The sequence below is a fragment of the Hippichthys cyanospilos genome, chromosome 1 (genome assembly GCF_059441005.1).
Source record: "Hippichthys cyanospilos isolate Australia breed blue-spotted pipefish chromosome 1, RoL_Hcya_1.0, whole genome shotgun sequence".
NCBI lineage: Eukaryota > Metazoa > Chordata > Actinopteri > Syngnathiformes > Syngnathidae > Hippichthys > Hippichthys cyanospilos.
Window position 1 is genome coordinate 18,614,125 of NC_142369.1, and position 23,515 is coordinate 18,637,639.

The 23,515-nt window shown below is 39.4% G+C and overlaps 1 protein-coding gene across 2 annotated transcripts in view; it reads left to right on the plus strand.

The window, feature by feature from the left end:
- The window catches only part of arhgef28a (Rho guanine nucleotide exchange factor 28a), a 51,157-nt gene that overhangs the window by 19,410 nt on the left and 8,232 nt on the right, over window positions 1–23,515 (plus strand). Inside the window, exons 11-31 of one of the 2 annotated variants that reach the window (XM_088417262.1) lie at window positions 10,030–10,151; window positions 10,464–10,837; window positions 11,940–12,072; window positions 12,404–12,515; window positions 13,049–13,129; window positions 14,230–14,272; window positions 16,332–16,421; window positions 16,971–17,094; window positions 17,749–17,893; window positions 18,129–18,184; window positions 18,861–18,918; window positions 19,676–19,817; window positions 19,989–20,113; window positions 20,204–20,341; window positions 20,453–20,703; window positions 20,788–20,913; window positions 21,004–21,121; window positions 21,902–22,156; window positions 22,259–22,335; window positions 22,413–22,591; window positions 23,371–23,462. In XM_088417262.1, coding sequence (XP_088273388.1) covers window positions 10,030–10,151; window positions 10,464–10,837; window positions 11,940–12,072; window positions 12,404–12,515; window positions 13,049–13,129; window positions 14,230–14,272; window positions 16,332–16,421; window positions 16,971–17,094; window positions 17,749–17,893; window positions 18,129–18,184; window positions 18,861–18,918; window positions 19,676–19,817; window positions 19,989–20,113; window positions 20,204–20,341; window positions 20,453–20,703; window positions 20,788–20,913; window positions 21,004–21,121; window positions 21,902–22,156; window positions 22,259–22,335; window positions 22,413–22,591; window positions 23,371–23,462 — 2,841 coding nt within the window. Of the gene's footprint in view, window positions 1–2,801; window positions 2,997–10,029; window positions 10,152–10,463; window positions 10,838–11,939; window positions 12,073–12,403; window positions 12,516–13,048; window positions 13,130–14,229; window positions 14,273–16,331; window positions 16,422–16,970; window positions 17,095–17,748; window positions 17,894–18,128; window positions 18,185–18,860; window positions 18,919–19,675; window positions 19,818–19,988; window positions 20,114–20,203; window positions 20,342–20,452; window positions 20,704–20,787; window positions 20,914–21,003; window positions 21,122–21,901; window positions 22,157–22,258; window positions 22,336–22,412; window positions 22,592–23,370; window positions 23,463–23,515 lie in introns of those variants that run through there. The other variant, XM_088417271.1, reaches the window with a different exon arrangement.

Here is a 23,515-nt window from a genome sequence, read left to right on the forward strand (position 1 = left end):
TTTTGCTCTCTGCATCTGTGGGAGTCTGCTTGTTGAGGATATTCACATTTTTTCTGTTCTGTCTTTCAACACAGCCGCCTGTAACCTTAATTGATTCCTTGAATGTTTTGAGTGTGTGAGTTTTAATGAACAAAATGCATGAATTATATAGACATTGAACCACTTTTGAACAATTAACTAAAATAGCATTTAATAGCTTATCTTGTTTTTGACATTTTTTTTGTTTAATCATAGTCCTGTTACTTTACCTCTTGCTGAATAGAATTTTAACTTGAACTAAGGTGCCATCAAATAGTCACACAGAATCTATGATGCCAGAGCCTCAGCAATGAGAGCGAAGGAATGAGGAATTTTGAGCCTAGCTGTCATATTCTGCCTGTAGTTCTTGAGACAACTTTTTCTTTTCAGATCTGTACTTGCTTCAATGAATGGACCACCATTAAAATGCAAAACTTCTAAATTAGATCCAATGTTGTTACTGTGAACATTATGGTTACCAACTTTTAAAAAAAACAACACAACACAACATATTCAAATACCCAACCCAAAAGAAAGACACACACACACGCACACACACACACACACACAAAACACACTATCCCTGTATTCTTGCCCACACAAACACTCATTCACCTATTCGGCCGATTCCCCTCACACTATGTCAGCATTTTAATGTGAGCTTAGTGAACAACCAGCAAATGACACTTCATCTGCTAGGGTTCTGCTCAATATATCTAAAGAAAGAAGTCATGGTTGTGCATGCATGTGTGTGCATATGTGTTTGGGAGGGAGAATGCAAGCATTAGTGTGCTCTGAAGGGGGCAAGGGCTACAAGGGTACCAAAAAGGGGCTGATTGTGGCTGAATGGGGGTTGCCAAGGCTTTCCCGAAAGTTGTTTCCAGCAGCTTGTCGAAATCCTCAGGGAGAGGAGGGTGGAGTAGTGTGAGAATAGTGTGTGTCAGTGGAATCGAGTGCTAGAACAGAGAATTTATGATCCTGATACCTTGGGAGAGTGACAACAGATGATGAGTGCAATGCCAAAAATGCTAACAAGAGCCCCCGAGCCCAGCTGAGGGATCTAATTGGCGAGCGGAAAAAAAGGATTAAACCTCACTCAGACCCCACAAAGCCAGCATTAATGTGAACCGGTACAGTGCCAAACTCTGCACCCCCCCACACTTTCACACTGTGTTACTATGATGCATTCTGTGCTCAGAAATCTCATATGCTTTTTCTATCGCAGTACAACATTTCAATGCATTCTCAACATGTTTGGCATCATTTGAGTGTGCTTTTATTGCTATTGTAATTGCTAATGACAAGCAGTCTTAGACTCGAGCCTTCTTGTGCTCCTGTTGCTGTCAGCTGGGGAATTGTAAATTGGCAACAGTTGAAAAAAAGGGGTGGAAAGAACATGAAGAGTGAAGAAGAAAATAGCCACAGCTCCTACTGTTGTCTCCATGGTGAGTCTGCTGACCTGGCAGTCTGAATCTCCTTTCTCTATCCTCACAAGAAGAAGCATGTTTTATTTTATTTGATCTTTTTTTTTTCCCTGCTGTATTTGAAAAACTGTTGGGTCAAAAACGGCCTATTTATGGGTCAATCCAACATTTTGGGTAGTTTTATGGTTTATTCGACACTTTGATTGAAATAAATAACCCCAAAATTTGGGTCAAATGAATAACCTACAAGGGAACACCATTTAAGGGGTATTTTATACAAACCAACACATTTTTTTTCATTGGTTCTAAAATAAAAAATCCACAACATAGATTGTTTTATTAAACCATCCAAAAAGTAGCCTCATATTGACCCAACTGGATCAGTCTTTTCTAACCCAGCTATGTTTATAGTTTATAGTGTAAGTTATCTGAAGACTCAAAGTTTTCCATGGGTGTAAAAGTGATTCCACTCTAAAAATAGTTTGATAAAAAATAACCGAATTTGGACCCACAATCAGGTTTTTTTTTGGTTTTGTTTTCTTTACACAACTGTTTTTAGAGCCCTCTAAAAACACAGACAAAAAAACCCGAATTTGAATGAAAAAAAAGTAGACTGGTTCATTACCTAGAAAAAATTGATCCAATGATAACGGTTAACTCAATGTCGGGGCTTGTTTTAAATTAGTTGGCCGAATGTTTTTGGAACGCATGTTTTTTTTTTTTTTTTTTTTTTCCCCCCATACTAACCCAGGAACTAGGCTCAAATGGACCAGTCCTTTTTTTTTTTTAACCCAACTGTGTTTGGAGCGTACGCTTGAGATCAGTTCAGAGAAAGTGGTGTCAGGCACACTAGGAGTGACAAGCTTTCTCCCTTGCATTTGCCAAGCATTCCATCTTGGCGTATCTCTAAGACAATCATGAACTCACAGGGTTAATGATTTCTCCAGTGTCTGAGAGTCACCGCCACTCGGCTGTCTGCACTCGTGTTTGTCTTCTCTGTAGGTTCTGAAGTCATTCCTATGTTTGACTTTCTCTCAGTCTCCCTCCTGCCTTTAGTCACTCTTTCCGCCCGTCACTGACCCCCACCAAACTGTCACTACCAGCATGGGTTCACATCCATGTGCCTTCTAAACTCTGCATGGCAGATGAGTCCAAAGATTGAGAGATCCACATTGGAGTTAGGAAAATCTGATAGAAAAAGAAAAGTTGAGGTTGAGGACAGCGCTAGGCTCCGACTTGGACAGTTCAGAGTTTTAAAGGGGGAAGGGGAGGGCTTTGGGGGAGGGGTGGTTGGGGGAGACAGGGGGAACATGCTGGCTCACTTCTAAAGTGTCAGAGTGTCTACAGTGGGGCTCTGGAAAAGGAGCAGTTGAAGCAGCTCGTCCACAGTGTCTTCAAGCATGGGAAAATGGATCTAAACTGAGGCTTGTTTTTACAAATTTTGAGCTTGAGCTAGAAGAGACCACATCATGGATTCTGACTCAGATTCTCCTTTCAACTACTCATGGCCTTCTTTTCCGAGGATGAGGATGCGTAAGAGTTCTGGCAAAAAAGGTAACATAGTGTTCTAGGACTGTAGAAATCTATTGGCCTGTCATGCTTGTTGTGAATGACAAGGACATTTTCAAATCATCTAAAGTTTGGGCAAGTGTAACATTTAGATTGCAGGCTGATGACTGGTTTGTAAAAAGTTATACTGCTTTATCGAATGTTTTGGAAATGGGCAAGAATCATTTGGAGCAATGACGTCGGATTAAGACTGGTGCCATCACACATAGTTTTGCTCATGACAAGCAGTCCGTCACAGTGAGATGACCATTTGTTTGCCGGTGATGTAACCTGATATCTGACAGTGTGTTGCGGAATGTCAGATGTCCACACGAGGATGATTGACTGCATTTGAGACTTTCGACATCTCCAGCACACGTTGTTGTGTCATTGTAGAGCTCTGCAGGTCCATGTGACTGTTGACCTCCATCACATGCAAGAAGTATGTGACAACTTTGATATGCCCATTATGTAAGGTATACCCTCCACTTAGCACGTAGGTTGGTGGAATCCCCTAAGAAGCTAACGGAATGTCATAAATGGATCAACATTTTCCTTGAACACTGTTCCTTGTGTGCAAAAGTGCTTTGTTTTTCAAGAAAGCGATAGACCTCGTTGACTGACACAGCCTAAGCTCAAGTTACTGCCATGTCTTTGTCATGGCTTCACTCCAGTTGTCTTTCTCTCATCTTTGGCCATAAACCTCAGCTACACAGTCCCAGTTATTGCCTCTTAATTGAGATTGACACTGGCTAATTTTGTAAACCCAGCCTGCTTGTATTACTAAGCTAAAAACCAAGATGAACTTCACTATCAAGGTGACTATATAAAGACTTGACCAAAATAATTGGTTTGCCTGAATTCCAAGTGGATATACGGCGCTTAAATAGTGAACAAATTCAGCTATAAAACACACTTGGTGATTAAAACATTCAGACAAGAGACACTTGTTAGGAATTGGACAAAAAAAAATTTTTTTTTCAATGTTCAGTTACCTGAACTGCAATAGAATGTAATGGTCCCTTTATCATTGGTACAAAATTTGCAGAAAAGACAATCAGAGACAGTCAAGCAAAATGATGTTGAGAAGATTTTAGGGGGGAAAAAAAATTGTTTGTGACTTAAAAGTACCCCATAATGACATGGATTGACTGACACGATCAGAAGAATCGAGTGGCATCACTGAATACTGATCACAGAATCTTGAAAACTTTTCAATAGAGAAGGGACACATTAAAAGTCACAAAATACCAGCAGGGAATATACGAAAAAGATCCCAGACAAAATAATAAAGGTTGAAAGATTTACACTGTTGACAATTCTATAACCGCAGATAGGCTACCTAATTACTGAGTCAATTTATGGAAATGAAATACGCGTACATTGGTTTACTGAGATACTGTGTATACAATGGAAACAAGGACATTTTCAATGTACTGACTTGTGAGCAAAATTTGTCTATTCACATTGTTTGGTGGTAGTGAGTTACACGTTTTGACGTAAAATGTCTACATATCTTTGGGTTAAAGTCCGCTACCTTCATGCTAGGACATAAGGGAAATGCAAGAAACATGCTAACTAACAGCATTGGTTGTTTTGTGCCGTAAAAAGCTTTTTAAGCAATGACTTCTTGAAAACAAACAGTGGAGCATCACTTGTAGACAGATAATATAACAGTATTCTCTATACTCTGTGAAGAATTACTAATACTACTCCGGGTTACGGAAAAGTAAAGTTAGGAACGTTTCCATCTTCATTCTATCAGTACTGTATGTCTGTATTGTAGTGCTCTCCTGTGGCCATGGTGCACACAGAAGGAGAAACTCAATGTCCATTGGAATTGTAGACCAAAAAATAAGGTTGAAAGTTGTAATGTCTTTACATTCATTAATTTATCTTATTTACATGTTTTTTAATTTAAAAAAATACATAGTGCGGTTCTGTTTTTAATTGAAAAACATCTCAAACTTAGATTAAATCGATTAAAGGCATTTCCATTCAATTCAGTTTAGGTAAAGCTGATTTGAGTTATGTGTGTTTTTAGTTAAAGGAACTGTGTGTAAGATTTAGACCGTTTTACATCATAAAGGAATAAATTAAATGATTGTTATTTTCAAAAACTTGCAAATGAATGTGTTCTTGAAGACCAACAGTATGTTTTAAATATAATCATAGGTCTAGTTATCATTCACTTATATTACATGGGGGGTGGCACTTCTCTAGAGGCGGCCATGTTTGTTATACATGCTGCCTGTAATGAAAAACGGTGTAAATCTTACCCAGTATCCCTTTAAGAGCTTGGACCTCAAGGCACCGCTGTAGTTTAAATTGTCTACATACACGGCTTTTCACATTTTTAGTTGTATAGATGCAGCTTTAGGGTGTGTTGGAGCAGTGCACCTGCATTAAAATGCAGTTAGTTTTCAGGTGTGAAAGCCTAGTTTATTTCTTCTCTCTGAAGGCTGATAACTGCTCGCATAAGGTTCACCTCCACCTGGAACTCTCGGGTCGACTGAAACATAAACATGACGGTAACACACATTGTGATGCTTGGACTACCTGCAGGTGTCGTAACTCACAGGGGATTTGCGGATTTTGGTGGTTATTTGTTGTTACTATATAGATAGCCTTTTATTATCCCCGGAATAAGGAAAAAAGTATTTGCTTGTCTCAATTTTTAGACTCCATTTATTATTTTACCCTCCTACCAGAGTTTTTGGCCTCTGAATGTGGCAGATGTTTAGCGCAGTGCTTCAAAAGATGATATCATGAAAGCCAAAAAGCATAAATAGATGACTCATGTTTTTGGGCTCACAAAAACATGTAAAGTTTGCCCTATTGACAGGTACGACTGTTTGTGTTGAACGTTCCCCGGCAGCCTCCAAACACTGAACCTTGAGAAAGGGCCCTTGTGACAAACCTGCCTCCCCCTTTCCACGCCGCCTTCCTTTCGATGACTCCCTCTCAGGGGTGTGTGTGGGTTGAGGGGTCACTCGCTGTGTTTAACTACCCTGCTGTAGAGACCTGCCACTGACTGCCGTCTTTGTCTTACTTTCTGGAAGAGCTCTGACACACTTTAGCTCTGCAGGCGCTGCTACTGTATAGGGTTAGTGCTCACTCAGGGATATGCTGCGAATATCACATCTCCACATCCACCTGGGCACAATCCTATACAAATAGCCTTGTGCTGCTCGTCATTTCATGAAACCTACTTTGACCTGGTAATCTGCACGTATACGTCACTCAAAAGTGTGAGTAATATGATCTCTCCCGGCTTCTCTGTTATTTCTACGTTAACTAATGTTAAACACAGATCTCAGTGGCTGACAGTAATGATCACCAGGCAGTGTTTAGTGGGTCAGAGGTGTCACAATGATCCAGGCCGTTGCAGCCAGCTGTGGCTTCGAATCTGATCCAGAAGTTGAATTATTAGCCTACTCTGTCAGTGTTCCAGAATTGACTTGATATGAAATTGTTATCCACTTTCAAACAGTTGTTTGACCCTCATCCAATACAGCTCAAATTCAAAAGTTGGAGGTAATCCATTCAATGACACCAAATCATTTTTCGGGGCAGTACTTGCCATTTCTTAACAAGTCTCTTTGATCATTTTCCTGCTTGTCTTGTTGTGCTTTCAACTACATGCTACTTACTGTATTCTACTTAGTGAGTTAATTCATGAAATGTAGTTTTCATTCATTGTAATGCTCACATTGAACTGATTTTTGCAAATTATGCAACATTTGGTTTAGCCTTGAAAGTTTTTCTGCTGTATCTCCCACACCCTGTATTTGATGATTGACTGCATATGTCAATCACACAGTTGTAATTGCAATTCATGAGACAAACCAATTAAAAAGGAATTGAATGTGTGTATTTTCACATCATACCGGCACTAGAAATACTTCCTGCTTCTGTCAACAAATAGAGGGAAATGAAGTCGGCCTATGGCAAATTGAACTTTCTGGTGCTGTGTTCCCAATGTCGAACAGCCAAGTGTGTTGTGGCAATTTTCAGTTTTGTGAAAAACATTTGGGGGGTGGGGTGGGGGTGCTTGCATTCAATGATAGCTCGCTTGATTGGAGATGCGTTCGTTGACCACTCACACAGTAGGACATCTCAAAAGACAATAAAAATACTAATTAAATGCACCCAATAGCAATTTTGAGTGCGCGAGCACATCGCAGGGGATAGGTAGAATCATTTTACATATTTGTTTTTGACAAGCTAAATTCAGAACATACTCATGTCAACTCAAGTGGCCGGGGCATGGGATACAAATTTTGCTGCATTGGCACAACACTTGGACCAAGCAACAAATGTTGGAACACGTGAGTGCACTGACAAGTAGTTTTACATTTAAGCGTGGATGTGAGGGTTAAGGTACCAAATGCAGGTAAGTAAGTAAACACAACCACTGGTCAAAAGACAATCTGCTCACCAAAAGTAGAATAAATATAAACATCAACTATGCTAAATTTGAATGGTGAAAAAATTCTCAAAGTGTATTATAATGAAACTTCAACATTTTGACTAATTAAGCCATTCTCTGCTCGCAAACACTTGTACCAACTAAATGTGTGAATCCAAGCTCTGCTGAAAAACAAATGCTACTCCATCTAGCGACTTTCTATTGGTTCAAGCTGCAAAAATCTGTCCAATTCTTTGTGTATAAAGAACGGTCTGTCCATTTACTGAAATACAGCCCACGAATCATTGAGGACCAGAGGCGCTAGACATCAGTTACCTCACCTCCTAGCGGCAGGCTCTTCTGCACCATCACCTTCCTGCTTGGCAATTGAAAAAAGACACTGATATACAGTATGTTATGGAAATTGTAGCTTTGCGGTAAGATGCACAGTTTGGGGAGGGCTGACTCATGCTGAATGCCCATGTCCATCACAAGGCACCATTTTAGGGATTTGGAAATGGTAAACAAATATTCAGTACTCCATTTGACTCAATCTTATTTCGCTTTACAGTGTGTTATTCAACTGTCATTCCAATAGTGGTTGCTTTTTGGTGCTAATTTTAGCTGCAACTTTTGGTATGTTTTAGATTCAGGGCATACTGTGGAAGTTAGTGAAGTAGTCTCAAAGTCCCGATCAAGGTAATGCATGTTCTTTATATCTAACAGATGTGTGACTTACATCGGTACCTTTACGTTTGACATGAATGAACCAAGAATCATCTGGTTCTCTCATCAATGTCTACTTGACTCCTTGTGGGTTCTCAGATTTATTGGACCCGCAGCCGACAGGAAGCACAGCCATTTGCTGGTCTGATTTATTCTCCTCTATAAAGCTGGACTTCTTTCCTCCTACTGTGTGGTGCCAGCAGCATGGAAGTACAAACTATCTGTTTTTGCTGTTTGACTGACAGCTGATTCTGAGTTTTAAAGGGTGTTTTTCGGAAACATGGGTACAGACGCAAGTATGGCCCTTCATGAAGGGAAGCTATATTTCCTTGCATGACAATAGCTAAGTTAAGAAGCCTTTCGCTGTGCATGAGCACAATGTTCTGTACCACCAGTTGTTAATGTGGTTTGGAATTATTTATTTACCCCTTTGCACAACCAAATTTTAAACCACTCATCCTTGTTACTCCTCACATTCACTTAAAGGCTTGCCAATGATGAGTGATGTTATTATGTTGTAATTGTGGCGTTAGCCTCCAAAACGATGGTTTGTAACAATATCGCAAGAATGTCCATGTAGTCGAAAACAAAATTTCGTCCTTCAGTTTGAGGAGAAAAGGTTAAACTAGAACACCACAAGATTATATTTTGCTATCTTTTTTTTCTCCATAATTTGGTTAAGGTTTATTGCGTATTCATGAAGAATGCTGTTTTGAAAGGGAAAAAAAAACATGTGGCTTTACTGCTATCTGGAGCGTGGTTGCTCAGGACTGGATTAGAGGTGCAAAGATTCATCAATTAATTGACAACTAATTTATTACTAAATCATAATCGATTAATAGTTTAAATATCACAATTGTCCAAATGCCTAGAATTTTAGCTTATCATAATTCAATATTAATCTATTTTTGTTATTGTACATGAAAGCAGACTTATTATTTGTGTTGAATCAAAAGAAGTACAGTACTTTTATTGTACAATACTTAGTAAATATATAATCCTCATTTATTTCCGTTATGTTACGGACCAAATCGGAAACTGAATAACAATTTATTAATGTGAATTTTCTACACTGTCGTTATTAAAAAAAAAGACTTGTTTTTTTAACAAAACATGGAAATTAAAACATTTTATTTTTTCGGATCATATTCAAAGATTGCTCTTCAAAAAAATCCACAGATTAACAAACTTTTTAAATAATTGTTGGTTGCTGATATAGACTGGATGGTACATAAAGGTGTTATAATTAAATGGATCAGTTTATAAACAGGTGTTGAAGCGACAGAGGATTTTGATCTGACAGACTTACGGTATGGAAACATATATGTGAGTGAATGAAGTGTTCTATTTTAGGGCTGAAGTGAATTTCATTCTCAGAACCTGAACCATTACTATTGCTACTGCATTAAATCATTCCCAGAAAATGAAACTTTGTTTTGTATTGCGTGTCTGTGTGTTTTAAGAGCAGCGATGTTTTTGCATAGTTAAACCTGGCTGCAACTCACAGTGGCTCCACTGTGTCAAAAAGGTTCCCCGCAATGCGACTGAGTGCTCACTAGAACTTATCTTCTCACCACTGCCATGCTGAAGGCTGAATTGGGGAAGAAACAAGCCCACAGATGCCAAAGCAGAACGCTTGACACAATCATTCACGTGTGTGTGCAAAGACCCTTTGAGACAACTTCACACACACTCACATCTACACACACAAACACACACACACACACACACACACACACACACACACACACACACACACACACACACACACACATGCACTCATATGGAGTCTTGGCTCGCCGAACTGCCCAGGATGTCAACGTCACATCCTGTGTTTGTGAGGGGTTGTTTTGCCGTTGCTGTAGAAACCAAATGTAAAATTGAAAAATTGTTTCCCAACAGAAAAAAGCCAGTCCATAGGCGAGAGCCAAGCCTCGTCCCCGACACTGGCTGCTGCTGCCAGGCTGTCAGCGATGATCCACGGGAAAGACAGAGTATTTGCCAACGCCATGGTTGTGGACCAAGTGAGTAGGGCAATGAATGCATACACTGTAATATTAATTTATGGTTAGAGAGAAAATATATGTCTGTATGATTCTTATAGTTTGTATAACCTCTGAATTGTGTTTGGTTATGAGTTATATGACTTTAAAAAATAGAGAATGCGCTTTTTCTGGCTCCATGCACTCCTCAAAGTAGTTTTTAGCATACAAAATTCATGCAGTTCAAAAACGTACACCCACTGACAAATTGCAATACTCTTTTTACTTGTTAAGAATTGCATAAGGCTCAAATAATATATTGTCTGAAGAGAGACCTGAATTTTTCTATTCCAGGTGGAAAGTGTTGATATTAAATACCGCTCTCGCCCGGTGCCTGATGCCAACAGCCTTTCCTGGGAGCCTTTCTCGATCACAGCCCCTGACTCAAGGACTTGTCCAAAAAATCATCAACCACCCACGCCACACAATGGGGAGAGCGCTGTCCAAAGCACAGGTCCGGGGAAATCCAAGGAGTTGCCTTTTCACGTCTCTCCTCCCTCTCCCCCTTCTCCCTTTGCTTCCCCCCCATCTTTCCCATCCTCCCCCCTGGCTTCCGCCTTCCGTTTGTTTGAAGGAGGTCAGAGGCGACAGCCTCATACCAGCCAACCAGTCTCTCCCACTTTGAATGGCAGAGGATGCAACTTGCCAGCGGCAACCCGTGGACTAAGGTATGGCAGTACTGATGGTGATAATTTAGAACATTCTTGCTTGAAAGTTCAAAGGATAACCTGGCTTAGATTCTACAAGTTCAATTAACAAAAAAAACAACAACAAAAAATGTCTTTCAAAATAACTTTGCCAATTCCTTAAAGGGATATGTACTGTAAATATTGGCCATCCTATTTTATTATTTTCACATAAATATGAACAAAAGAGTTAGTTTAAATTATCCATTCAAGTATGCAAAGTACTCTCTATTCTAACAGGAAGCCTGGATACAATTGAGCGTTTTTTTGTTGTTTTTTTTCTTTGCCATTATTTTGTATTAGGGTATGCCTAAATTTGGGATAAAGCATAATGGCTGCTAGTGGTGATCACAAACAAACTTGTCCTTCTCTGCAAAATGACAGATGTGAACAAATTAATTAAACCAGCCATTTTTATCAGAGACCATCCCGCAACATGAAATGCTTTAATTCTGAATCTTTCACTTTTACAGAGTATTGAACAAGGACATATTTATTAATTTCATCCCCAAATATGAGCCAATGAAGTAAAAATTAATCAAGCATAACAAGTGAACCTCTTAACCTATACCAGTATTTGAAAACTTAACTTACTTAGGTAATATAGTCATATATTTGCATTAAAAACACTATTTGCATTAAAAGAAAGTTAAAGCAAAACATTTTCTTTAAAATTTTATATTCTACGCAGCCACTAGTTTAAACATGGCACTCTGATGACATTCTGAATTAAATTCACTCCTTTTTATCCCTCTGATGGGCTGGACATTTTGCCACTTGCTGACAACTGAAAATGACTGCAAAGTTGCTCATTATTTTCAAAATGCTGGGAATGTAATACAGGGGCAACATAGAACATATTATTGGAAAGATTTTTGGGGGGTCAACTTCCCCCCAAATTTATTTTGGTATTTTTGGTATTTTGGTATTTACCAATGTTATTCATTTTGAGCAGCTGTGGCATGAACTTGTTTGTGAGCCCTTCACTAGCTTAGATTGTAGTTTGATCTGAAACGTTATACAATTTATGCAAGATCATGCTGAATAATCAGCTAATCGCCTGTTTGTTTTTGTGTACCAACAGTCCAAGTCTTGAGTGTGACAGTGGAGAAGAGGACATACTGGGGCACTCGTACCCCTGCTCATCCTCAAAGCTGCAGTCCGGCTCGCCAGACTTTAACAGATCTCATTCTGACAGCACACAAAACCCCACTAAGGTATTGTAACGCAGTTAGTTACTGCAAGTACCTACCTGATCGTGTGATCTCTTGGATGTTGTATGATATATAGGCTATGTTTTTATCTTATCCAAATTTTCATCTCTCAAATAAAGTGAAACATCTCTTGAGACACAAAGTAAAACATTTTTTAACTAAGGTTTGATCAATCTTTTTGAGTGTGGGTCTAAAATACCAATGTGCAGCTGTACAAACATCATCAACAGCTCAATGGGGGTCAGACATAGTGGGTTTTTCAGCAGTATTCAAAAATGTTCTGTTCTTAGGCTGTTTGCTTGCTGCCCTCATTTCTATCCCTGCTCTCATCCAGAACCCAGAGGAAGGCGAGGTCCGACTGCGCTCGTACTCCTACTCCTCGCCCAAGGCGAGGCCCTCACGTCCCTTGCTAAACAGAGATGCAACCATCACTGACCTGGCAGAAGGTGAGTGGACTCTGAACCCTTTTTTCCTCTGTGACTTCTCTGTTCTTGCGGCTGGCTGAATACAAACAAAGTGGCCGGATATCTGTCATAAAAATCTGATGCAGTTGTTATAACAAAAGAGAACGCCTCTCTTCAAATGCCAGGTTTTTGTGATTTAAAACAATGAGACCAAAATAAATCATTGCTAATTTTTTTCCACCATTAATGATGGCTATGCTGACTTTAACCTGTATGACTCAATTGTTTTGTGTTTGTTTTTTTAATATTCAGAGAAATAAAGTAAAAATAAACAACTGAAATTTTGTGGTTGCACCCTTTTATAAATAGCCAAAACGTTCGACCTTGGTTTTATTGGACTTCAACAAAAAGCATTTGGGCAAATTAGTCAATGATTTATCTTGGTATCATTTTTTTTATTGCAGCATCACAAAAACCTTTCTTTTGAAGAGTGGAGTGCAGACTTTTTAGAACCACGTGTTTAGTGCTCACATTGTTTTAAGAGAACACCATTACTCTGTGTGAACTCTATGTAGATGGTGCATTCAGCAGCAGCGGTCGTTCTCTACTTCAGGCTTTATCGCTCTCTAAATCGCTATCTCGACTCAACCAAGTTAGTAAGTACTGTTCAGCAGACACGCGAAGATGCCACCCAGAGTTTCTGTGGGCATTAATGTGCTAATTAGTCTCTTAATGGGGGAAATCTGGTGCTAATCAACAGGTGCACAGAAAGATTATTGAGGCATCATTATGGTGGACAATCAGGTGTAACGACTAGAAGAAAACTTACTGAGTTGTTTCTCACTAGTATCATGTAAAATTATAGTGCAGCAAGATTCCAAGTCTAAGTGTCAACTGTTAAAACAGGGCACATGTTTAAAATCTGAAAAATTACATTGAACATCAAAAACTGGAAATGCTGTCTCATTTTACTTACAAATTCACTTATTGTGAAATATGGGCCTGTTTACTTGAACATGAAGTTACGCTGTTGTATAAATGCCAACTGGTGGATACGCAGTCAATCGTAACTTCTACACAATGGAATCACATTAAAATTGTTCTGTCCATAACTGTGTCACTAATTTACATTATTTGTAGTAAATTAATACCGTTTTTTAGACTAAATAAGTGAATAATCTCACTTTAGCTCTTAACACACACAACAAATCATTACTGAGATCCGACAATCATTTAAGATTTTTTTGGGTGGGTGGTACATTTTTTTTAATCAACAATTTGCCATTTGCCTATTTCAAGTGCTGACAACTTAAGTTTAATTGGTGTGTGTGTGTGATCAAGACCAGACTTTCTCTCCATAGCTTGATGTCTCTCGCATGTTCTTAAAAAACAAAAGTCTCATCTAAAACACAGTGGTTCCCGCATTTGTTCTACTGCTTTAAAGCTTTTGAGAAAGCTAATAAAGGGTTCCAAGGTTACTCAGAGGTTGCTGTTTTACTTCATTTGGTGTATTTCTCTTGGTTTGGCTCTTCTATTTTTAATGTCATCCGTTTATCCTTTGCAAAACCCTGGTGCCATGTTTGGTCTGTCCTTGTGTGGGTGTATGGCATTCAGACTTTTTCACTTTTCTGCCAGCGGGGTGGAAGTTTCAACCTCTGGCTTTGGGTTCACTCTGTTTGTAATAACTTCCTTCCCACGAATGACATATTTATTTCTCACTCACTCATTTGCCTTTCTCTGACACTCTCCATTACAGAGCAGAGTGTGCTGAACCTGACAGAGACTTCCAAAGAAAAGAGGTAACCGCATTGGCTCACTGTATGAGCTGAGACCAGATCCACTCAACTGTGTAGGCCCAAGGATTTACTCAGATGTCAAAACAGAAATCCACCCTTTTTAGGAATCGCTGTTGGCCCGCAGTAAGAGATTAGCTCTGATGGCTCTGCCTATGTGTATACAGTGTGAGAGACCTTAATGTTCGACCTGTGTCCGGGGTCTGACAGGGCAGGATGTGACACACTTCCTGTTGCAAGTCCAGGGCCAGTATATGCTCTGATTGCAACCTCAAAATAACCTCTAAGTAAGCAGCAATATCCCTGCTGTGACCCTTTGGCATTTTAACACCATTTGTAAAATATGAATGAATGTGCTACATGTGGTAAGCTACATTAACATGAGCTTTACGATTCTGCCAGTTTCTTTCTTTCTTTTTTTTTTTTTACGCCATTTCCTTTTGCTCATTTCTCATTAGCTGGGTTTACATGGCGTCAAGAGGTGTCAAACATACAGCCCGTGGGGAGGTTTAATCTGGCCCACAATGTCATTTTGTGAAGCATTACAAAAATGAATAGGACTAAACCCATTATTAGTCTACTGTCCATATTACTTAAAACACGTCTGCGTATGTTTAGGTCAGTTGTTTTTCTGTCAGATCGCTTCTTTATGAAAGAAAAGAAATGGAACTGTTATCAGGCGCTTAGTCTCGCACTGCTGTTAGCTGCAATGCTCTGGATAACAACTCTCTCTCTTAGTCCTTCTTTGCCATCTGACAACAATGACCATTACATCACACAAAAAGTCCTACTTTTGCAAGCAATGCCCAGATGAGCACTGCAACTTACAAGCGCAAGTGACCAGTTGCGAAGCTTGAGCAAAATAACTTGCAGATCACTTCAGTGGCAGAGTGTAGAGTATGTCAGTAGTATTCACATTTCAAGCTTTGTCGCGCAACTGCGCAACGCAGGTAAAACCCTTTGATTACCCCAAAAGCTTCACAGTGGACAGGGGTCGTCGCCATTTGGGTCATTAGCAGTCATTTGGCCTTAGTCGGTGTGGTATTATAAAAAATCAATCATGTTTTTTTTTTTTTTTTTTTAATGTACTTTATTTTCAGCTCAGCAGTTAGCGCCCAGTGATTTTTATGCAACAGCATGAGTTCTTCATGAGCTTCCAACATTGTCTGTCATGTATGTCATTACGGGGGTGCTGCCCGGTTTCCAAAATGAGACACTACAGCACCAGCACTTGACTGCACTCCTTACAAAATTTTGCAACCGTAAATTTTGATTGGGCATTTTCCTTTCCCTGAATACATACCTTATATTGTATTTATTTTATTTCGTGTTACGTGTTCTATACAAAATATGTAATTTATGTACACACGGAAAAAACATCATAGAAAATATCCATTCATTTCACACAGTTAAAGAAAAAAATGTAACTGAGATACAGGGGAACAAAATGCAAATTATTTACAGAATCTATTGTTTTATTTTATTTTCAACAATATATTTACAGATGACCCCCGTTATATGCGAAGAATAGGGACCAGGCCGACGCAAAAAAACGACATATTATTGACACTGTTTTTACGATATATATATATATATATATATATATATATATATATATATATATATATATATATAGTTGAAATGAGTTGAAATGATGGTGATCGGAATTACTGAAAATTCTTCATGTAAACCTGGCTACTGTTTTGTGTCACAGTCTCATTAGACTATAATGTCCTAATGCATTTTACCCACTAATAACCATGCATTACTAACAGAGGAAGCATTTTAGATAATCATGTTACATTTCATAAATCATGCTATAATTTAAATGCAGTTCATCAAATGGAACAATGTCACCACCAGTTTCCCTTAACAATAATAGAATCAAGTCATTATAAATGCTTTACTAAATCAAAATATGTTTTTAGATTTTTTTTAGAACCTCAATCCTTTACTGAATAATAGACATATTGTTGACATACCGAAACGTCCAATTAACCCCCCACCCCAAAAAAACAAAAACAAGAAGCAGTCTGGTTTGAGGTTTGCTCTATCCATCATGCAGGATTTTGGGTTTCCGTAAGCGGGCCCAGTCAGCAGAGGAGGAGAACAGCGCATCACTCCAACACCTCACCCTCACAGAGTTCCTCAAAGAGTATGTTTACCAAGCTGCCTCACAGCCATGCACGTGCGGCTCAACTTTTTTTAACTTGGTTTTATACAGTAGTACCTTTAACTTCATTAACTACATACTTTCTGCACATGTCAACTCCAGATTCTGCCGTGACTTCCGAATTTAGGCCACGAGATTGGTTTGACGTCATGCTGCATGTCATATTCTTCCTTATACTCTGCCATGACTGCCTTGCTATAGTGTCAAATGGGACTAGTTTTAAGTTGCTGCTGATAGTTGACATGGTATTATTGCATCTCTCCAAGGTCATGCTATAAACAGCATCCTCTAGAGTCTTTAGTGACACCCAAGCATGCTAAGCATGTTATCTAGAGTAATAGTCTGTAGAGTAGAGCACTGAAAGACTGTCTTGACATTCTTTCATCTCAGCATGATGTTAGAATCCAGGTAATGAAAATGGTAGTAGTATACAGTTTTAAAAATACTAATATCATGAGTTTCAAATCTTGGCCTTCAAAGCTTCTACGATGTGATGACTGACAAAGAACTGAAATGTTTACACCGGAACAGGATTGAGGATGAGGAGTGGGACAAATACATAATTCCATCCAAAGTGGAGTCAGAGAAGTACAAAGTGAGCAGGACCTTCAGTTTTCTGAAGAGCAGGATGTCCAGCACTCGCAGCAAAACCAAGGTAAGGACTTTGCTATCATGAGAACTCAAATTCCTCCAGGGTAAATTTTTACTTCTGCATTTAAAAAGCGCATACATCCATAGCAATGAAGCTGTAAAAGGTTTACCATATCTCAGACAAGCCGGGTCAGAATTCCTGTGCCGGACAGCCGTCGTCTATGCAGGGTGCCTTTATTTGGCGTGGGAGAAATTTCTCTCTCCTCAGGTCTTAGGAACAGAAAAAATATCCTCTTACATAATGCCATGTTCCTTATGCAACATCATAAGAAACCAAAACACATTCCGTAGTATAGTCTCCATTGTTATAACATGTTACAGAGCATGACGCCATGCGTGCACATGCACACGGACAGTCGAGCAAACAAACTTGGGCTTGTAATCTTCCTTGTTAAGTTTGATAGGAAAATAAACATTCCTTGCTCACGCGCACAAAGGAATCTCACCCTAATGCTCGGATAAAGACCCACGACAGCAAAACCCGTGGACCAGAGCAAAGTTAGGAGAAATGCTCACGCAAAGCCCTTTTTCTTAACCAACACCACTTCAACAGGTGTATCACAGCAGGAAGTTGGCCACATTGTTTTTCTACTACACCAACTGTAGTAAATGTCATCTCAATGTGGTAATGCGTATCATTCATGGATGTTCTTTTTAGGTTAAAGGCAAAGAGGTGAAGGATGGGAAGGACAAGAGCGCAGCCGCTAATGGACATCAGTTTGTGCCTGCGTCTCCATCTGGTCCCGCTGTCTGTGTGGCCTGTGATAAATCTGTTTCTGGGAAGGACCTGCTGCAGTGCGCTAGTACGTTTTGTGCAGCCGTGTTGTTATTCTATGTCTTGGGGTGTCTCAACTGTCAGAGTTGATGTAAATATCCTCACATGTGCTGCCTTCATGTTTTGGTCTGCAGAAAAAGATGAAGTCAGCTTTCTTCCCACAGCAAAATTTAGTCAACATTGATGGGCCATTTTGACACTGCTTATTTTGTTTATTCTCAGTTAAATTGTTGAATTAGCTTGGTCTTTGTTTTTGTCTGTAGACTGTTTCCTGAATGTTCACAAAAACTGTCGAGACGCTGTTGCACAATGCGGAAAGGTAAGCATCATACACTCCCTTTGGCCTCCAATACACACGCACGCATTCGCAAATAATAATAAAAAAAAAAACTACACTGCGGCTGACGCTTAAATACAGTCCATGCCTAAAGTTTGGATACACCTCTTCACTCATGTTTTTCCCCCCAGTTAGCTGATATGGTTCTTGCCATAATATGAATTTTAACAGTTGTCCAATATGGCTGTGTATTAACCTGGTTTATGCACAACACAACAGATGGTCCTTACCTCATTGATAAAGAAAGAAATTCCACTTATTAAAGGCATACCACTGAAGTGAAAACCACTGCAGGTGACTGCTTCCAGAGCAAAGGGTAGCTATTTTAAAGAAACTCGTAAAATAGCAAACTTTTTTTTCAGTTTGTTTGTTTGTTTTTTTTGTTTAGTTTTTTTTTGTTACCAAGCTTGTCAGAGAGAAATAGACCAGTTTCTCTCTCGCGGGCAAGCGGCGAGGCAGTTTAAAAACCTAAAGGATAATTTCCAATACTTAGTGACAAAAAGAAATCGTAGAATGGTGCGATGTTCTGAACTGTGAAAAATAACAGTAGCAGTACGCTGTTGGTTGCGTAATGTATTTTGTGCAGCCTATGTTTGATTTTGATATTTAACCCATTTCATTGTTCATCAACTTAAGTTAATGTGACACATTTCCTCAGAAGCTGCAGGAGAAGAATGCATTGTTGATGAAAAGCAAGACCTTGTCTCTCCCACAGAGTGAGTCAAAAATGGCATGTCCCCCTCTCTCATCTTCCTTGTCCTCCCACTCCTTAATTCTTGTGAATGCTTTTTATTTTTTCTGTCCTCTTGTTTTTCAAAGCAAATCATTCACCCTGTCCACTGACTCACCCATGTGACACAGTTTTAAAAAGGAAAAAGTTAAATTTTAATCTGCCTCTGTGGGGGATCCATCCTGGATTGTATTTATGTGTGTTTGTGCATAAGCACAGAGGTTGAGTGAGGACATCAGGGTTCGGGTTTGTAAGACAAGCAAAGGAAACAAATGCTTTTTTTAAGTCATTAGAACGATACATTTTGATGGTTTATAATTTTGAAAATTAATCGGACAATTAATCAATAAGCTATTATTTTTCTGGCAAAAATATGCATCGGCCACAATAATCGGCTACAATAATCCATACTTAGTTTTTAGGTATACAAAAGACAATACATGAAATAACATTTAATTTTCTGATTTACTAAAGTTATTTAGTTGACTGTTGGGCTGGGCATAGTTTCACCATATTTAGTAATCATGTTTACATGACTTTGATGTCTCATTCTACATACTTGCCATTAAAAAAAAAAAAAAAAACATTTAAAATGTGCAGTTACAACAACACAGTTCTCCGTAGTGTGGTAAATTTGCAAGATGTTTATTTTCGAGGGACTTTAATCTGAACCATAGGGTCTTCACCTACTGTTTCCCATTGACATTGAATACATGTTAATGTTTTCCTGGCATCTTCTTTAGGTTCTATAAAAGACATCTCTTCCTCCTCCATCCCTGCCTCCTCGTCAGTATCCTCATCTTCCTCAATTACATCAGCGGCCAAAGAAAAGTGGGAAACACTCAACCCTCTTTCCAAAAGCCTCTCCGTTTCTTTAGAGAGCAGGTATGAATAAGAGCAGTTTTATTAACAGTTATTAAATGGATACCACCACAACACTGGCAAAAAAAATCCCAACTTTTGTAACTGCCATTATTTGCAGGCATATTGTGAATAGCTGTTTGCACCTAAGTTTGTACCTAACTACTGCTTGTACGTCCCTATTGTGTTATATAGACGGTTGAGTGATACGGCAGCAATGGAGGTTGATTCCATTGCTATAGCTTACAGCTCACAGTCTGATGAGGGAAGTCCCATTACAACGATTCTTGCTTCAGCTGACCCACCGATCACCTCACAGGGTCAGTGAAGCTTCACCAGACTTGTGTAAACATTTGAATCTTTCTCAGAATGACTGTACATTATAAACAGTTTTGAAACTTGTTTTGCAGATGATGGTGATGCTCCTTTAGGTGATTTGTCAGCCGACCTGCTGGGACTCGACGCAGAGTCATGGAGTCTTGCAGTCAGTCCAGATTTCTGCAGGCAGCACGACAGACGTGCCATCAAACGGCAGGATGTAATTTATGGTGAGGCGGGGCTTTTATTGTTGAGAGTCATTAGGTCAATTATTCTCCTATTTTTTTGTGTTAATCACCTTTGTGTTATCATCATAATCAACTTCGTTGCCTCCCTTGTAGAACTGATGCAGACTGAGCTGCACCACATCCAGGCCCTGACGGTCATGTCCGAAGTGTTCAGACGAGGCATGCTAGAGGAGCTGCAGTTAGACTGGGATTGCGTTGCTCGGATATTCCCGTGCTTGGATTCCTTGCTGCTCTTCCACAGGAACCTCTTCGGATCACTGCAGGAGTGCAGACAAGCTTCCGCCCAACCAGAGAACCAGAGAAATTACCTCATCCATCGAATTGGAGACATCCTGCTTCAGCAGGTCAGTATTGATGGCTACATGTTCACGACTGCCAAGCTATTGTAAACTTTCACCCATACAAAGGATTTATTATTACCCTTCCAGTTCTCAGATGAAAATGCTGAGACGATGAAGCAAGTGTATGGAGATTTCTGCAGTCATCATTTGGAAGCTGTCACTGTCTTCAAGGAGCTTTTGCAGCAGAATAAAAAAGTCCAGAACTTTATCAAAGTAGGGCCCAGTTCCAGAATATTTTTACATTGTGCTTTCAAGATCTGCCTGTTAAAAAAATATATATTGTTGTGGCCTGTCTGCTCACAGCAACAGAGCAACAATTCACTGGTCAGGAGAAGAGAGATTCCAGAGTTTATCCTTTTAGTCACCCAGCGCATCACCAAGTACCCAGTTTTGTTGGAGAGGATATTACGTTACACTCAAGGCAAGTCAGCTCCATGTGCAATGGTGCCTTGAGATATGCGTGAACAGATTTACACTGAGTTTTTCCAGAATTGAGCCTTTTCATCTGATCATCTTGACAGCTTGACTTTCAAGAACAAAAATGTAGACGCAGGCGTTGTATGGTGGCAGTGAAGTAGTGAACTAAATGTACTGGTTTGAATTAGCTTCAAGCTGTTTATCGTAACTCCCAGTTGAAGCCTACGAACCAAGCCTCATGAATGTCTGCATAGCTCACGACTAACAAACAATATAATGTGCCTGACTAACAAATAACATCATTGTTGCAACACGTACACGGATAATATAACAATACTGAAAGGCATAATATCTTTATTCTCTGAGGAAAGTGACTACTGCATTCTTATTGCGGCTTACTTAGGGTTATTAAGTAATTATTATGTACAGTTTTCAATTTAATTTTGGTATTAGTGTAACATTTTCTAAATTTTCTGTGCTGCAAGTCTATTTTTGCTCGCTCGCAATTGTGGCGCAACTATAACTCCATACTGTTTATGCCTTTGCATTACAATTGATTTAAATCAGAAATATGATTCGTTACAAGGTTTTCTGTTATGGTGGTCAGATAACAAATTAAACCCCCATTTCATAGCACCATTATAGTGGAATTACTTACTTACTCGAATTACACAAGTGAACAACTATACATCTCTACCTGATTTGAAGTGACTGTTTGAGAATGGCTATTTGAAAACAGGCATTTTATAATTAACCTCGCCCTCGATGACCTTACCCTCAACAGAAGGCAGTCAAGAACACTCAGACTTGTCAAGTGCTCTGGCTCAGATTCGTGATATCATCGCAGCAGTGGACCTGACTGTAAGTAAGTTCGAGAGGTCTCAGGAGCTGCAGGAAGTGCTAGCCCGCCTAGAAAACAAGACCTTTGCCAAACTAAAGAGTGGCAAGGTGATTCGCAAGCAGGACCTCCACAGCAAACACCGAGATCTACAGCACAAAGGATTGCTTTACTGGAAGACCGCCACAGGACGCCTAAAAGGTTTGTACCGCTGTATGTCTGCCATTGAATCGTTTTTGTTTAGTATACAACTAACCTATATGCCCCCCCCCCCCCACCCCCTCATCCCCCCTTTCTATCTAGATACTCTGGCTCTCCTGCTTACAGATGTTCTGGTGTTCCTGCAAGAGAAAGATCAGCGCTTTGTATTTGCAGCTGTGGTAAGCCTCAACCAAAATCACATATTCAACTCTGACTTCCTAATGTGTCTCATCTGTTCAGTTTCATTTACTTTCAGGACCAGAAGCCTCCTGTGATCCCACTACAAAAGCTCATTGTTCGAGAAGTAGCCAATGAGGAACGAGGGATGTTCCTCATCTCTGCTTCCTCAGCTGGACCGGAGATGTATGAAGTTCATACCACAAGCAAAGAGGAGAGAAATGCTTGGATGAGACACATAAGACAAGCTGTAGAGAGGTTTGTTTTGAAGCCAGCTTGGGCTGTAACTATTAATCTTTTTCAAATCAGTGATGTTGTTGATTATTTCATCGAATAATCAAGTAATCACCCGGACCTACCCCTTCCCCCAATTTTTTAAAAAGAACTTACTAAGGTTGTATGTGAGTTCATTTTTTTTCCATTCATAATATACATGTAACATCAGGGGTTGTATTATTTTTTTATTAGATGCAAACAACAACAAAATTTGCCTATGCTAATCGTTTAGCAATGGTAATTAGGATTAGCATGCTGATCGGTTAGCAGTTGGTTTACGACTTAGCATGTTAGAGATTAACATTTAAGGTCAGCAAGCATTAACTACCATTTATATCACACATATCAAATGGTACATGTATATTACAGGTAATAGTTGTACTTGTGACAATTCTTCAACAATATTCGATGAGTAAAGTTGAGAGTGGAGTTGCCTGTTGGCTACTTTGAGGTCAATAACTTCTGGTTCTTCTTTGTCTTATTGATGTGCAAATTGGACATGTTTTGTGCTTGACTTCCACCAACTGCTTCAAATGTTAACACCTAAAACTAAACCACGATAGCGTTTTTTTTTTGTGGTGACAGCCTGTATCCTCTTATATATGGCTATTTTTCCCCACCCTGAAATCAGTTACCTGCAATTTCATTGCCTCTGCTAGCATTTACCGTGGCATTTTGTTTTACAGTAGTCTTTTGTGCTCACGCACAGTATTTGTATGTGTGTGTTAATCATTATCTGACCCACTTAACCTTTATGGCAGGTGTCCAGAGGAGGAGGAGGAGCGTAGCGCCGAATCAGAAGAGGCCAAGCGAGCAGCCGATGCGAAGGTTCAGAAAATCTCAAAGTTGCAAGGTTTGAGTCAAAGTATTAATTGTGGTGTGCGCGTGTATATATATATATATATA